General features: G+C 50.1%; 2 protein-coding genes across 6 annotated transcripts in view; one reads left to right on the plus strand and one right to left on the minus strand.

Annotated features, from left to right (window-relative positions):
* Nucleotides 1-16,335, plus strand: part of AP2B1 (adaptor related protein complex 2 subunit beta 1) — a 79,479-nt gene that overhangs the window by 3,325 nt on the left and 59,819 nt on the right. For 2 of the 5 annotated variants that reach the window (XM_038165616.2, XM_038165617.2), the window contains exons 1-5: nucleotides 4,484-4,573; nucleotides 7,080-7,137; nucleotides 9,226-9,331; nucleotides 10,074-10,209; nucleotides 11,928-12,173. In XM_038165616.2, the coding sequence (XP_038021544.1) occupies nucleotides 7,101-7,137; nucleotides 9,226-9,331; nucleotides 10,074-10,209; nucleotides 11,928-12,173 (525 nt within the window). In that variant the 5' untranslated portion in view covers nucleotides 4,484-4,573; nucleotides 7,080-7,100. Of the gene's footprint in view, nucleotides 1-4,483; nucleotides 4,574-5,783; nucleotides 5,807-7,079; nucleotides 7,138-9,225; nucleotides 9,332-10,073; nucleotides 10,210-11,927; nucleotides 12,174-16,335 lie in introns of those variants that run through there. The other 3 variants (XM_072025964.1, XM_005010640.6, XM_005010638.5) reach the window with 2 other exon arrangements.
* On the minus strand, nucleotides 1,105-4,436 carry PEX12 (peroxisomal biogenesis factor 12). The gene is made up of 3 exons (XM_027472691.3): nucleotides 4,251-4,436; nucleotides 3,003-3,547; nucleotides 1,105-2,412 (listed from the first exon to the last, which is right to left on the minus strand). Exons 1-3 carry the CDS (start codon nucleotides 4,383-4,385, stop codon nucleotides 2,013-2,015), a joined length of 1,080 nt encoding a protein of 359 aa, XP_027328492.2. The 5' UTR covers nucleotides 4,386-4,436; the 3' UTR covers nucleotides 1,105-2,012.

The raw sequence follows: 16,335 nt of genomic DNA on the forward strand, positions 1-16,335 counted from the left end.
CCTGAAACTGAATTGTCAGTTTTATTTAAATGTATTTAAATGAGCATCAGTGTCAGTGGGACAACCAGGCCACATCTGATCAGGCAGGGTAAGGCTGTGCAGCAGCAATGCAGCCTCTTGGCACGGGCTGTTCACAGATCTCTGTGTATGAAGCAAAACTGAGGTAGCAGGTGATGTGAATTAATACCCAGCTGTATTAAAAGGGGTATGAAATGGCAGGAAATCTTGCACCTTGACATGGTTTCTTTTTCCAAAGAGATGTGTATGCTATTGCTGGTCTTCTAAGAGAAGAGGGGTGTCTGTGGATCCTGTAACTGCTGGAGAAAGGTGGCAGTTTTTATTAGTGACCCACAGTGGCAAAGGTGGAAGGGTCTGGAAGTTGTAAAGAGATGATATGACAAGCATAGGGGACCCACATAATTTGTCACAGTACGTGTTTTCCAGAGCATCTTTGGGTGGATGAAAATTACTGTATTTTTTAAGACTCTTCAATAACCTTGCTATCTTGCTTACAGGTGAGGGAGGATATTATAGATTTGTATCTTCTGAGCACAGCTAAGATGGGGTAAATTAGATCACTGGTTCAGTGGATGAAATGTTAGAGCGTATCTCTTAATCTGGGAAGACCATGTACTCTGCAGCAAGCTTCAGCTTCATGTTCTGTGAGCAAGGAGACCGATGTCTGGAGTAGCTAACTGCTGCTCCCTAAAGCCAAGTCTGGAAAAAAGCAGCTTTCCATCTTACAAAATCGTGTGTCAAGCCAGAACCAGCCATAACATCACATGCATTGGCTTTTTTCTTCTGTTCAATGAAAGATGCTTCACTGCGATATGAGTGTGCTATGTGGTTGAGACTGGAACAATCGCGACATAATCCTTAATTCAAACATAGACATTAAAGGTTCCCAGCCTGCAAAATGCTAATCTTTATCCATGGTCATCATCTGCAAAGGTGGAAGCAGCTTTAGTCTGTGTTATGTAAATAGAACCACTAGCAAGCTTTTCCCAGTATCAGAAAAGAAATACAGTTGGATTCTCAGTGAAGAAAGAATCTTGCTTTATAAAAGCAGACACCAACAGATTCAAAGACACGTCTAACAGTTCATCAGTTGGCACAGTGCTGCTTTAATCAGGTTTGTCATTTTTCTCCCTTTGGAGAACACACACCCTCCCTCCTGTGTCCCTGTTTGTACATACCAACCCCTGTGCCTTTAAAGAGTCAGAAGTCTTAATTTAGCACTGTTGGTAGGAATGAAGGGTGTGATGTTCTCATTAATTCAAAGGTGAGCAGCCTGAAAACGCAGGGTGACTCCTAAGAATAGCGCGATCAGCAGAGAGGTCTGAGCCCGGCTCTTGGACGAGCCTAGTGCCAGGGCCTGCCCCAGGCATCGCGAGTGCCTGGGGGGCAGCTGAGGGAGGACGAGCTCACCCAGACAGTTCTTCCCACCTAATTTGCTAGCTCATGCCCTCAAGCAGGACTTTCACCAGCGATGTTCTCTGATCTGCGTTCATATTATCTAAATGAGCGCTTCCTCTCCTTCAGTTGGTGCACGAAGGCGTTTCTGTGCCAGCTGACAGGCAGGGGCTGTCCAACCCCTCCGAAACTCTGCTGCAGGAACCTTACTGAAGGTTCTGAGGGCAGCAAAGCTCCGTGCAGCCAAGTTCAGGGGAGCTTCAGAGCTGATGAGCTGTAGGGGTTCCCCTGCACTGCCTGGGGGGAGGAGGAAGAAGAGAGTGGACAGGGTAAAGGTGTTTTTAGCTTGCTTTTATAGCTCCCCACTGCTCTTGTCTGTTAGTAGCAAGCAATAAATATTAATCTCCCTACACTGAGCATGTTTTGCCCACGACAGTAACTGATGAGTGGTCCCAGTCCCAGAGAGCGATCCCCTTTTCTTATTTTCTCCCCCTCTTTGAGGAGGAGGAGGCGTGAGAGAGCAGCGCAGCAGGGTTCATCCACCGCCTTCCTTCCCAGCCAGTCCCCAGCGATGTCTCGGGCAGCACGGGGCAGGGCGTTCAGCTCTCGGGCGAGTACAGTTTGACCAGGTGCTGCAGCTCCGTGGCGTAGCCGGTGACGGGGCAGCGCTGGTGAGCCTTCACGTAGCCGTACACGCAGCGGTAGCAGAAGACGAAGCCCGACGTGGACAGGGCGGTGGCGTTGACTCGGACTTTGCGGCACAGCGGGCACAACGTCTTCAGCTTGGGTAAAAGGACCGAGCCCTCCCCGTGGTCGAGATGCAGGGGGGGCGGCGGAGTGGGCAGCGCCGTCAGGGATTTGATGGTTTCCTGGTTTTCCGAGGAGTACCACCAGTCCAGGAACTGGAGGAAGAACACGCACACGGCCAGCCCGCTGGACAGGGAGAAGGCGATGCCACCCAGCGCTCGCCTCGCCGCTGACTGCACTCGTGTTGTGATGCTGGAGCAGGGACAGAAGATAGGGAGAAATCATTAGTAAGGCGCATCGCTGCCTGCAAGCCATGGCAAAAAGGCTTGGGGAGTAGCAGGGTACTGCTTTCTACGGCTCCTTAACGCTAAGCTGTGACACCAGCAGACCCCTTGTTTGTAATGGAAACATCTAGGATGTCTCCAATTCTCTGTGTGATAAGAAAGCTTCAAGTCTTGTTCCAACTAAACGAGGAGAGTTTGGATTGAGGGGACCCGGACCAGAGATCATTTCACCCCTGGATCATCCCTGTGCAGAACACTGGCTGTGGTAATGGCTGTGTTGCTGCTCAGAAACATCTAGTACCCAGGTCCAGTCCTCTTAGCAACATGTTGCAGCCAGCTTCCCTTAGGTAAGGACTGAACAGCTGGGGTGCCAAGAAAAAAAAACAAGGCACTTTTATTACCACAGAATGCTGTGATGCTAATCTCTGCTACCTGTTTGCTTATTTACACTACTCGTGTTCCCTTTTGGAGCACAAGCAAGCTTCTCCCTGAAGAGTTTCTGCAGAACAAGACGCTTCCACCTGCAGAACCTCCTGTAACTTGAACCCCGTGCCGTACCTGTGTGCATGCCCTGAGGGGGGCACGGGCACCTTCCTCTCCAGGCTCTGGATGTCCTCCGCAGTCAGCCTGACCAGGCGGACGCCGGCTAGCCGCAGCAGGGGCGAGTGGTGCTGCGCCTTCCCGAGGATGTAGCACAGCTGCTGGACCAGGAACCAGCCCTCCCAGCTCATGAGGACAAAGGGGTAGGCGGCTAGGAAGGCTCTGTAGAAACGCTTCCAGGAGGATGACGGGGGGTGGATGGAGTACTCGTCCTCCTCCCGGAGGCTGGCCACCAGCCTCTCCAGCTTCCCCTTCAGGTAAGGGACGAGGACGAGCAGCAGGAGGGACCGCCAGTGCTGCTTCTTGGGCAGCCCGGCGGCGGCCGGGGCTGGCCGTTGGCGGCCTCGCAGCGGAACCCGCTTCAAGCTGTAGAAGTTTTCGGAGAAGGAGGCGCTGCAGGTGGCCAGGTAGTGCTGCTGGAGCAGCAGGTCCAGGACGGCGTACGCCTCGTCGAACCAGCGCCACAGCCAGCCCAACCGCCCGGGGTTGGATTCAGCCAGCACCTGCAGCGAGAACACGGGGCAGGGATGGAGCTGGAGGCAGCGCGTGGAGTTACGGGCACTACAGATAAATCACCGCTGTGGTTTGGGGCTGGGTGCCTCCAGGCTGTGAGGCTGCCCCGTGAGTGGGGCAAAAAAGGTGAATTTTGGTGAAGGAAGGCTCAGCAGGGTGTCACACAGGGAGGCTCCAGCCTCAATATCTGTACAAAGTGATCACTCACTTTGCCTTCAGCACCCAGCACCTCTCCCTCCACATTTGGTTTGGGGCTGGGTGCCTCAAAGCTATGAGTTTGCCTCACAAGTGGGGCAAAAAAAAGCGAATTTTGGTGAAGGAAGGCTTGGCAGGGAGGCATGTAGGGAGGCTCCAACCTCAATATATTTACAAGGCAATCACCCTCACTGCCCTCAGCACCCCTCAGCACCCAGCAGCTCTCCTTTCACCTTTGGTTCGGGGCTGGGTGCCTCCAATTTGCGAAGCTGCCCCGCGATTGGGGCAAAAAAAGTGAATTTTGGTGAAGGGAGGCTCAGCAGGGTGTCACACAGGGCAGCACCCAGCCTCAATACCCACACAAAGCGACCTCCCTCAGCCCCCCTCAGCACCCCCCCACCCCCGCAGCCCCCCCCCCTCCTCAGGCAGCACCCATGGGTGCCGGGGGCACCCAGCGCAACCCCGGGGAGGGTCCCCCCGTGCTGGGGGCGGTCTCACCTTGGCCAGGTGGCGCAGGGCAGGCCTCAGGGCGGCCGTCAGGCTCTCCTGGGCCACCGCCTCGAAGACGCTGGGCCGCTGCCCCCCGCCGCCATCGGCCGGGGGCGCCGTGAGGTGCGCGCCCAGCTCCGCCATGGCGGCCGCCCCGCCGCCGGCGGGAGGCGCTCTAGCCCCGCGCGCGCGGCTCCTCTCTATGGTCCTCTCTATGGTTTTTGGGGGAGGGAGGGGGGGGGCTGCTTCTCGCGAGGCCGCCCCGCAGCTTCCGCATCCGCCCCGAGGCCACGCCCCGAACCCGCCCCCCCCCCCGCAGAGTGAGCGGAGCGGTGAGTGGGGGGCACTGGGGAGACTGGGGGGGACTGGGAGGTACTGGGAGGGGATGGGGGATTGGGAGGGGTGCAGGGAGGGGCTGGGGGCGCTGGGTAGGGGGACTGGGGGATACTGGGAGGGGCTGAGGGGACTGGGAGGTACTGGGAGGGGATACTGGGAGATACTGGGAGATACTGGGTAGGGGGACTGGGGGATACTGGGAGACACTGGGTAGGGGGACTGGGGGATACTGGGAGGAGATACTGGGAGGTACTGGGAGGTGGTATAGGGAGGGGCCGGGGGCACTGGGAGGTACTGGGAAGGGATACTGGGGGATACTGGGAAGGGACACTGGGGGTACTGGGAGAATGGAGGGGGTACTGGAAGGAACTGGGAGGGGGTATAGAGAGGGGCTGGGGGCACTGGGTAGGGGTACTGGGAAGGGATACTGGGAAGGGACACTGGGGGAGTACTGGGAGGAACTGGGAGGGGATATAGGGAGGGGTCGGGGGTACTGGGAGGGGCTGATGGGACTGGGAGGTACTGGGAGGCTTACTGGGAAGGGATGTTGGGGGATACTGGGGGGGATGAGGGGGTACTGGGAGGGGCTGAGGGTACTGGGAAGGGGTACTGGGGGGGGACGGAGGGGTTACTGGGAGGGGTTATAGGGATGGGCTGGGGACACTGGATGGGGTACTGGGGGATACTGGGAGGTGCCAAGGGGACTGGGAGGTACTGGAAGGCTTACTGGGAAGGGGTATTGGGGGATACTGGGGGTGTACTGGGAAGGGACACAGGCTGTGGTTGGGGATGCTGGTGGGGGTATTAGGTAGAACTGGGGGGATACTGGGGGGGGTTGGGGTGAGGAGTTGGGGGGTACTTGTGAGATACTGGGAGGGGGTGGGGTACGGGGGGATACTGGGAGGGGATTCAGGGATAGGGTGGGGGCAAAATACCAGCAGGGGTTACTGGGAGTGGGTGGTGGCTCTGGGGAGGGACTGGGAGGGGATACTGGGATGGGGTGGGACGATCACTGGTGGGGCACTGGGAGGGGGGTACTGGGATAGGGGGGCCATTGAGGGGGGGGACTGGGAGCGGGCACTGGGCATGGACGGGGGATGTGCCTGCAACTGGGAGGAACTGGGAGAGCTGTGGGAGGTGCTGGGGAGGTGAGGGGGGCGCCGTGAGGCTTCAGGACCCCTCCTCCTGCCTGCAGGCGGGGGCAGCAGCCAGATGCTGGGGGTTTAAAGGTCAGCGCCGGGACCAGCAGGGCTCCTTCCTTGTAGCTGAACACGATCGGTGTGGGGCATTCGGTGCTGTGCTCCTTTTCCCCTGGGTTTCTCTGTCACCTGCTCCTTTGGTCGCTGTGAAACGAATTCGGGGTGACCCAGGTGGGCTCAGAGCCACCAGGAGCAGGAGGAACACCCCCAGAGCCTCCCCCGGGTGGTGTGCTCAGCTGGCATGGCAGGAAGGGAGGAAAAAAATGAGCAGAAAAGGAGAAGGGAGATAAAAACCCAGTCCTGGTGCCTGGGCAAAAAGTAGAAAAAGGAGGGGAAAATAGGAAAAAAGCCCCGTTTGGACGTGGTGAGGGTCGCGGGCGCTCAGGCAGCTTGTGGCGTGGGGAGCAGCACGCTGCACACCCCCTGCTTGTTTTTCAGGCAGCGCCTGAGAATTGTTTGAGTCATGTTTGTTAGGAGCTGGCAGCCAGAAGAAATGCTGGCTCGCCGCACGCGTTTGGGTGCGATGCGCCCAGCGTTTGTTTTCCTGGAGCTGCCGGGGCTGATCGCGGAGCTCTGGTAAGCGCCTGCTGGCCCAGCATTGGTTTTTGGTCCATAAACGTGCAGGGCAGCCCCGAAATCACAGGCTCGTGTGCCTGAGGAGGTGGGATGGAAGGTCGTGGCAGAGGGATTTCAATTTCAAGCTCGAGAGAGCTGAAAAGTGAAGGCTTTGCTTCGCAACGAAACTGCCGGCTGTTCCGCAGGGTTTAGGAAGACCAAAAGTAGGAAATAAAATGCAGGAGCCCCGAGGGAGGCGTTGCAGAAGGGTTAATGGCTCTGCCCAGCGAGGTGCAGCCTGGAGCTGGATCGTTAGGGGGAGTTGGCAGGTCCCTTTGTCTCAAACTTCCACTTCTGGCTTCCAACGGGCAGTGCTTTTTTTGGAAAGCAAAACTGTGTACCTGGGGGAAAGACAGGCACAGCGCCTGTGAGATCTGCTGAGTGCAGGCAGTTAAAAACTTCCTTTTCCATCCTCAGATGGAGCATTGAGCAGGTTCTCACAGCCTTTTCCAGCTCATTGCATTGTGTTTTCACTGACATTGTCCATGTGAGCCCTCCACGTCCCTGGGTTTGCCGAATAACACCAGCAGCAGGTGCAGGATGAAGGCTGTGTGTGTGTGCACGTGGGGCGTCTGTTCCTTCCCATACATCGTTTGCTCACCGATCCGTTGTTCCTCCGAGTTTCTGGGTTGCAAACTGGCTGTTCCATCTCTGCTGTTTGACTCCTCTTTTCCGCTTTTATTTTCAGGTGTCTCAAGGAGCTGGAACCATGACGGACTCCAAGTACTTCACCACCAATAAAAAAGGTGAGTGTGGAGCAGGAGCAGAGCACTAGAGGTGGTGGGTGGCTATTTTTACTCAGCTCCTTTAACTTGTGCTTTTCTGTTAGCTCTGCCCCTGATTCTCATCTTAATCACCCAGGGAGAAACTTCCAAAGTAGGTCACATGGTGGTAAAAGACAAAAGTGGTGTAATGCACAGTTCTGTGATGCACCAAGTGACCCAAATTGTTGCTTTTTCAAGGATCAGAGAACAAAACAGTGGGGTGTGTGTACAGGTATGGTCAGAAACAGAGGTTTGGTTGTAGGCTGAGAAGCTCAGGACCGAGGAAGGTTGTTCAGATGGGCATCATGGGATAAAGTTGATGGAGAGAGATTAATATTTAAGGTGAAAGCATGCATCTCTGCATCAAGCTGACGCAGATAATGGGGTTTTCTGCTGCTTCTTCCTTCAAAGTTGCAGTGAAATACGTTTGTTTTCCACGTGTTCCATTTAACATTCACTGGGCTTCCCTGTATGTGTGGTGGTCACCTCTCCTCCGGGCAAACAGCAGCAGTTAAAAACTGGAAGGGATCCCTGGGGTTGTTTCACCCATTCACCTCCCCAGGGCAGGACTTTGTTTGCTGGAACAGTCCCAGGCAGATCCTTTTTTTTTTTTTTTTTTTTTTCCTTTTCCCGACATGTTCTCAAACAAAACATTGTTTATCCTAGCTCTGGCTGGCTGCAATTTAAGCCTGATGTTGCTCATCCCTTCTCTGGGAGATGTGGAAATGGTTCACATTAACCTCTCCTTTCCAGAACGGCTGAGTGTTTCTAGTGAATGCTCGCTAGTGAAAAAACCACAGCGCTGCTCCGTTTCTGAGCTCATACCGAAGCGTAATGAAACATAAAATAAGCAAATGCAGCTCGCTTCGTTCTGAGGAGCGCCTCTGGCTGTAAGTTCAGCGCTGAAGCATCAGCTGTGTTTTTCTGAGATGCCTGCAAGAGGCCAGGGCACACCGGGTGAGCTCTGGTGAGCAAGCTGCTGCTCAGCTCCGGGGCGTGATCTCGGTGTGAGTGATGCTGGCATCTCATGCTCAGGCAGGCGATGCTACAAGTGGTCACTGCCCTCTTCACACAAAGCAGTGACTTCTGTTCGGTGTGAAGTACACGTTGGTCTTCTTGTGCCAGGTTTGTTAGTAACTAGTGCTGCTGCTCTGACAGAGTGGCATCGGTGTGTAGGAATCGAAGGCTAGGGGCTAGGAGGTATTTTGTCAGAGACGTTTTGATATTTGTAGTGAACATGTCCTCCTCAGCCTGTAATTTCTAGTGGCAGTGCTGCTGGCTGTCCTTGCTGGGAAAGGAGTGTTACCCGTCTCGCACCGATTGCTGTGTGTCTGGAGCAGGCCTGATAAGCTGCTTTCTGCATGCATTACCCTGTTTTGCAAACTTGCTGTGCTGCTTTTGTGATCCAGCCTGAGCTGCCTCCCCATGCAGCGCTATCTGGAAGAACTGCCATCATGCCAAGGCTGCTCTGGTGACCTCGGCATCAGGGCAGGCTGTAGTTACTTGCTGCTTTTCTTAGCAAGAGCTCTGTCCTTCTAGCCCGGGAGGAATTTATTCCACTGGACTAAATTTGTGCTTTCCCATCTCTGTGAAGCGTGGCAGTTGTGCTACACTGCAGTCTTGTTCTGCTCTTTTCTCACTGCCCCTGCAGGAAGCGAGTGCTGATGGGCAAAACTTAAAAAGTCTGGGCTAAATTCCTAGCTATGTTTGTTTTTTCTTGCAGGCACGATTCTGGCGTCTCCAAATATCTTCTCATTCTGGTTATATAACGATTGTCTCTGAGAAACAGATGCTACAGGGATGTGATTTCATGTTCTGAAAGTGGGAGAGCTGCAACGTGCAGTGTGGTTCTTGTTAACGGCTTTCTCATTAGCAAGGTGTAGCCCGTGTCATTCTGAGTGTTGCAGCCTTGTTTCTTGTTGCACCATGTTCTCCATGAAGTCTGACAGCTTCCACGTGCGTTGGGTTTATGGGAACAACAGGCCAGAAGAATAAAAAGTCACTCTCAGGCTCTCTCTAAAGCCAGACCTTTTTCTGCACCCAAGAACCTCAATCTGTTTTTTCTTCCAGGAGAGATTTTTGAACTGAAGGCTGAACTCAATAATGAAAAGAAAGAGAAGAGGAAAGAAGCCGTAAAGAAAGTTATTGCAGCCATGACTGTGGGGAAGGATGTCAGGTAACAGCAAACTTCACCTGTAGCAGCTCTGGTTCTGCTGGGCATCAGTCAGGAGCCCCAGGCACACATCTCTGTCAGAGGCTTCATGGCAGTGTGGTGTGTTGCCACGGAAATTAAGATAAGATAAATGTAGAGCTATGACTTCATCTAAGGATGGAGGAACAGATAAACCGGAGGGAAGAAAAAGTCATCTTTTTGTCCGCAACACTTGACCTTCATGTTTAGATCTCTACATCATACTTAGAGCTGCAGATGTCCTTGTGTAACTTTCTGCTTTCTTCTGCAGTGCTGTTTAGAGGCTGACTCTTGATATTTGAGTGAAACTCAGCTTATCGGTGTTTCATCTCCTAACCTCTTAAGGGTTTACCAGCTTCTTTGTAAATGTCTTGCATTACCAAAACATTTTACCAAAGCATCCGTTTTTCTTGTTGGTTAATTCCCAGGCCTGGCATGGTAAAGTCTTCTTGTTTGGTGAAATCCCTAATTAAAACACTTGAAAACTAATGCCTCATTTTTTAAACCTGTTCTAGACACTGATCTATGTTAAAACCCATAAAAAAAAAAAAAAAAAAGATTAAACTGTTATAAAACTGTTTTGGGAGGGAAGTGACCTGTCATTAGACTGCACGATAATTAGAGTTGAACTTATTTTCTTGGCTTCCTTGGTGTTGTTGCTATCCCTTTGCATACCGTGTGATCTCACTGCTTATTCTCTATTTTTGCTTATCTCTTGTCTATCCAGCTCGCTCTTTCCCGACGTTGTGAACTGCATGCAGACTGACAACTTGGAGTTAAAGAAGCTGGTGTACCTGTACCTGATGAACTACGCCAAAAGTCAGCCAGATATGGCCATTATGGCTGTCAACAGCTTTGTGAAGGTAACTTGTTCCCACAGCTCATCAGAAAGCAGCTCAGCACAGTGATTGTCACCATTTCTCCTTTGCCCTTTAGCCTTTCTGAGCTGTTGTTGACCTCAGCTTTTGGACTGGAGTCTCTGCTTGTGGAGGTGCACGTAGGGTAGTAGGAAATAAGGAGTTGACAAATCTGGGACCTTTCACTTGCTGCCTCTACTTATTGCAGAGGAGATGGTTTAAGTGCTGCAGAAAGTGGCTATGAGGGAGCAAGCTCCAGGAAAAGCTGCTTCTATCATTTTGCTAATCATCATGGAAGACCACCTGCTGTCACTGGATGGCAGGATAGATATTTTTCATCTTCCAGCCTTTGTAGTAGCTCTGTCATACAGATATGTATTTTTTTTGTATGTCTCAGCTGTGCGCTGTATAGAAAACCGTTATCTGTGGTGAAAATGAAAGGCAGTTCAATGGAAAATAACAGCCCGATTGTAGTGTTGCCTTTAGTTCTGTTGTCAAGTTGCCTCTCCTTATCTAGGAAATGTTATTTCAGTCTCATGTTATGTAAGTTAAAACCTGGCACTTAGAAAAACTTTGAGGCTCCTCCCGAAGCATTACAAAATTCCAGAAACTGGGGAATCTGGTGGTGGTTTGAGTTTCTAGTATGTGTGAGGCTGAAAGGTGAGAGGAGCTAGGCTGAGAGCAGGCCTGTTCTGGCCAGAGATGATGTCCCTGCCTCCCTCTGCAGGCTCTTGGAAGGAATGTTGTTGTCTGGCATACCCTGAAAGCGTAATTCTGTTAGAACAGGCTAACAAACGTATCTGATGTCTATTTTGGCAAGCTGAGGGACAAGTGTTTGTAAAGAGGAAGTGTTGTGCTAGTCTGCCCTAGTTCAGTGATTCGCGTCAGGTTCCCAGTTCAGGGTGGTAAGAGATGTCACTTCTCTTGTGTGCTTTGAAACTGATGCCTGGATGTGTTTCAGCTACAGGATGTTAAAACAGTGAAAGGTAAGTGTGCCTTACTCTTTTGTAGGTCATTTTGCATCCATCCTATTTTAAGGTGAATATGGAGTAGTGTTGCTCAGAGATGTGGGTAGATTGGGTGGGGTAGGCTAAGAGTTTAGCTGTAAAACCTACTGAATTTTTAAAGTTGTGTGGAAAACTATGCAGGTTTGAAATTCAGTTGTCTCATCAGAAAAGTGCCTCTAGCCTCGCCTTTGCCTGGTGTTTCTTTCCTTGCAAATGTAAGGGATGCTTACGTCTAAGCCTGATGGCCTGTGAAAAACAGGCCTTGCTGACTATTGTGTTAAGTTTCATTGTTGACTTTTTCCCATTATATTATCTTGCTCCTTTAAAGCAGTAAGGCTGGAAACCAGTATTGTATTTTCTTCTGAAAGAAGCCTGTGGATGGTGAGAGATCCCTTTCCAGCACAGCTGGACTTTAGATTTGGCTGCTAGATCATGTTGAGGGAGGCTTTTCTTGGGGAGAAACAAGGGATGCAGAGATCACAATTTTACTTTTTTGCAAGCTATCATAGCCTGAAAATATTCTGAGATGGTACAGAACATTTCTGTGAACCGGTAAGTTCCACCTTTTGTCCCCGCACTGAATTCACTGCCTTTTTTAGCACTTAATCAGAGAGAATGGCTTTTGTTTGAAATAAGAACAGCACGGTTCTGACCATAGGTAAGACATTAGTGGCTAGTGGCACGGATTTGATGACTTTGTGTTCTGCCTGCCTGCAGGACTGTGAAGACCCAAACCCTCTCATCCGTGCCCTGGCTGTCCGTACGATGGGATGCATCAGGGTGGACAAGATCACAGAGTATTTGTGCGAGCCTCTTCGCAAGTGTCTGAAGGATGAAGACCCTTACGTTCGAAAGACTGCAGCTGTCTGCGTGGCGAAGCTGCATGACATCAATGCCCAGATGGTGGAGGACCAGGGCTTTCTGGATTCTCTGCGTGACCTGATTGCAGACTCCAATCCCATGGTAATGTACCCGTACTTCCCATGCACTGCCTGAGTTTGGAGCAGGCAGGTAATCAGGAGTGTGAAGGCTTTTTAATTGCAGCTGATGCACCGTGAGGAATGCATTGATTAGAGAAACACTGCTTAGGAAAATAGGAAATGGCTTCTGTTCTTAGGTCTGTTGGGGCTTTTGCCTGTTTTACCTGTCTTAAGTACTGCAGCAAGTTTAACCTCCTGGTCAAATGACTCAGAAAAGCAGGGTGAGAAATATTCTTTTGGAGGCTGCTACTTTGGCTACAGCCCCTAGCTGTTGCCTTCTGCAGGCTTTGGCTCTTGGATTGAGAGAGTAGATGAATTCACTCACTAATCCAGATAAATCCACTGGCCTGTAATGAGCGAAGGGAATTGCTGCTTGTGTTTTCAATGAAGTTAAATGAATTGCCAGAGAAGAGGTGGAGGTCAAGACCAAGAATTTCACAGGGGTAACTTAGCAGCTAAATCTTGTTTTCACAGATAAGTGTCTATTTGCATATAAGCATTTTACGCTTATTTTGCAATTAAAAGATGGTGGACAATGGACTGAAGTGCCCCGATGCATAATCCTTTCATTCAGCATGTTTTTCCTGTGATTTGCCAGAATTCAGTGAGCATACTGCTAACATTCTGATTCTACCAAGAGGGAAAACTTCTACGCTTTGGTTTAACACAGAGTTTAAGGAAGTGACTGCTTTTTTTTAAGCTCTTCTAGAGTACAGATCTGATGGTCTCTGCTTAAAGACATCATTTCACATCATGAGGGTGGGTCTAACAACTCATTCTATGCTGCATGAATCAAACCGTGTAAAGCAACGTGCTGTCTTGCTGTAGCTATCTTTGGGCAGCTCTGGCTGAATCCAGTGTGGGTGGTGAGGTACCACCCCCTGCAGTAGAGAGCGAAGGCTGCTGTCTGCGTTTCTTATGGCTTCTTAGAAATAAAACCAAAGGTGTCTGGCTTTCACAGGCACAAGTCTGTGAGCAGTGGTGCATACCAGAAGATAGAGGTGCCTATTACTGCTGGTATCAGTCTCTTTTACAAGCTCTTCTCTTTTCATGCCTCCCCGAATTTATTATGCCAGGCTTCTGCATGAATACTGATGACTACTTGAAGATGCTCTCTCTGTCTTGGTAATTTTGAGCCATAAGGAGAACACCTGCTTTTTATGAATTTGATATTGAGAGTGCCTTACAGCCTCTGAAGGTACTTGATTGGGCTGCTTTAACTCCACTTAAATACTGGTCCTGACCTTCACTGGTTCATGGGCCGTGATGGAGAGCTGTGGGCAGGCACACAACCTGCTTGTTTCCTAGCCTTGGTTCCAGCTTTCTAATTTCCTTCTCCTGATTCCAGCCACATGGATGTGAGTTGAGGAGCTCAGACTGAAGTGCTGCAGTCCTTAAGGAGAAATGAATAAGGTTTTGATTGCCCTTTTTGCTCGTTGATCTCCGTGGAACTGTTTTGGTAAATGAATCAGTGGCTGTTAGGAGAGAACTGATACTTATTTCAAAAGCACATTAACTTAACACTGACTGAAATGAATAGAGAGAAGGGGAGAAATATCAAAGGGCAGTATATGCTTCATTTGATAAATAAACCAGCAAAAGTAGCATAGGGATTCCTAATCAAACATCAGTACAAGCAATGAGCTCCCTGGTGGTAATGAAGATGGTCTGGGACAGAAAATCTTTGCAGCTGAAACTCTGCAGGACCCGTATCATACTTACCTGCTTGCCCTGAAGCTGAGGATTCACAGCAGGAGAACACAATTTGGAGGAGCGATGGTGAGGAAGGAGGGAGACCTGTGCTGTGTTTTCAGATCTGCAGACTTGGAGAGGATTGTGTGACCATTGTTTGGTGTTCTGGCTTCCCAGGCAGACAGGGCATTCATTATGTTCTCGCTTTTTAAGCGTGCATGGGGAGAGATTTTTATCAGTTTTGGGGCCCTTATAGATGCTGACTTAATGCAGTATTTAATTTGGTTACAACTTTTAGTAGATACAGATATTCCTTCGAGTTAAATTTGTTGCTTTGGTCTCCTTTGTGCCTCTAGCACAGTTGCTCCCCCAAGCACAGGAGTTATCCATGCCTAATTAAGTTCATCTTCTTAGTCAAGCTATCCAGCTCATTCCTGCTCTCTCCATGTGAAACTCAAGTGGGGGGTTGCTTGCCAAATAAATTATGTTTATGTGCAAGCTGGTATTTATCAAGGTATTACTCCATGTGGAAATCAGGTGGAATGCAGCCCTGCTTGGAGGCTTCTGTTAAGTAAAAAATGTATCAGTATCAATATCAGATCTCAAAAGAAAGATTAATGAAAAGAATGGTACAGATACATCCATCCTTGTGGCATATTCGTCTGTAAATGGTGCATCTCATTTATTGCAACTTGTTAGCTAAACCCATTCATGTTTTTGTTATTTTAAATGCTTCTTTGATATCTGGTGGAAACAGGCATATTAGACGTTTAATGAAGCAGAATGTTTTTAGACAGGAAATCCACACTTGCTCTGTCCTCTGAAAAATGAGGATTTTTAGTAGGAGCTAAAAAAAACTCCTGTTGAAAGATAGTCCTCAAGAAGGGTTTCAGTCCTCTCCTGTAACTGGCTGCCTCTAGCACATGAGCAGGCACTCGCTGCTCAAGCTGGGTGCTGTGCAGAATAACAGCTCCATCTGTGGCTTGTGATTGTGCAGGGATCAGGGGGTGTGAGCTCAAATCACCCTCCTCACAGAGGTGGCTGATGCTACGTTGGAGGTGACCTTGTCAGAAACACTCTTTTCAGTATTTTTGGAACTAGCAGCTTATTATCACAGAATCACACAAAAAAGGGACTGGGGATATTCGGGGCTGTAAAGGTGCTTCCTTGAAGAGGTGCAGGGCTGAATCCTTGCAGATGAGCTTGCTGTAGCTGTGATTCAAGGACTGGCACCTGAGCCTGGTAGTTCACTGCCTGCTTCTGCAGCATCCCCGTGGTAGCTTTGCTGCTCCTCCTGAGTGAACTAATTCAGACTCTAATTGTGTCTGCATGCTATGGGTATATATGGCAAGCTACCATATGGGTTGGTGGCTTACTGCGTTTCAGCTGAGTACCCGAGATGTCTCTTTCTGCAGGCAGTGGGCCAGGAACACGTACAGTGACGTGGTTTGGTTACTGTGTGGTTACACTGCAGGAGTCTGATTATGGCTGGAGTCTTTAATCTCATTTTGCATGTGGGCCTAAACTGGTGGGGGCTGCCCTTTGTCACTTGGCATCCTGCTGAAGAGTTTCCCTTCACAGAGTGAATCCTTGCTTCTTCCAGACGTGTCTCAGGGCAAACACCTTTCCTTCACTGCTCAGCGTTTCCTCGTGTGAAGCTCAGCAGAACAAGGTCTGAAAAAATATAAAGCTAGGGCCTGGACTTACGTGCTCTTGGACTTGCTCCATCCTAAGGGCTTTTCTTGCTGGTGGCTTTGGTATAATTCAATCCGGACAGCCTGTGCTGCCCCTGATCCTCACGTTGCTCTAACAAAACAGTTTGAGGAGGACACCCCAGGATTTGTGTGTTCTCACACAGGATGGCAGATTTCTGCCCAATGCCGTTCACACCCAGCGTTAGCAGATGATAGTGAAGTGCGAGGGGTAGGTCTCTGACGTGGCTGTTTATGGCCAGGGGCTCTCTGAAGTATTTTGGAGGACAAACTTCTTTTTTTTCATCCTGGTGTTTTGTTCTGACACTTGTGCATCGGACCTGGTGACTGATTGCCTGTCATTAGAACACTGCAAGCTCTGAGCCCTGGTGATGGAGAACAGGACCACGAGATGGCAGCAGCTTAAAACAGAACCCAAGCTGTTTATAGTTGGACACCTTATTTTGTAACTAGTTCCCTTCTGGCTTTTATCACTGCGCTTCTTGTTTTTGCCCAGGAATGTAAATATTAGCAGAGAAACATAAGAGGAAATCCATCTTAAGCCTTACTGGTCTTTTAACATCTGAATGGAACAACATTTCCCTCTCCAAACACTTTAAATCCTTGACCTCCTAGGGTAACTATTAACCCGTGGAATGATTTTCTTGTCAATCTGTGTTCTCCATGAGGCTTAAGTTTGGTTGGTGTCGCCTTCTCCCAGGTCTCTGGGTGCTATTGGATTTCGAATTCCTTGTCGCATTT

This window comes from Anas platyrhynchos, chromosome 20 (assembly GCF_047663525.1).
Source record: "Anas platyrhynchos isolate ZD024472 breed Pekin duck chromosome 20, IASCAAS_PekinDuck_T2T, whole genome shotgun sequence".
Classification (NCBI taxonomy): Eukaryota; Metazoa; Chordata; class Aves; order Anseriformes; family Anatidae; genus Anas; species Anas platyrhynchos.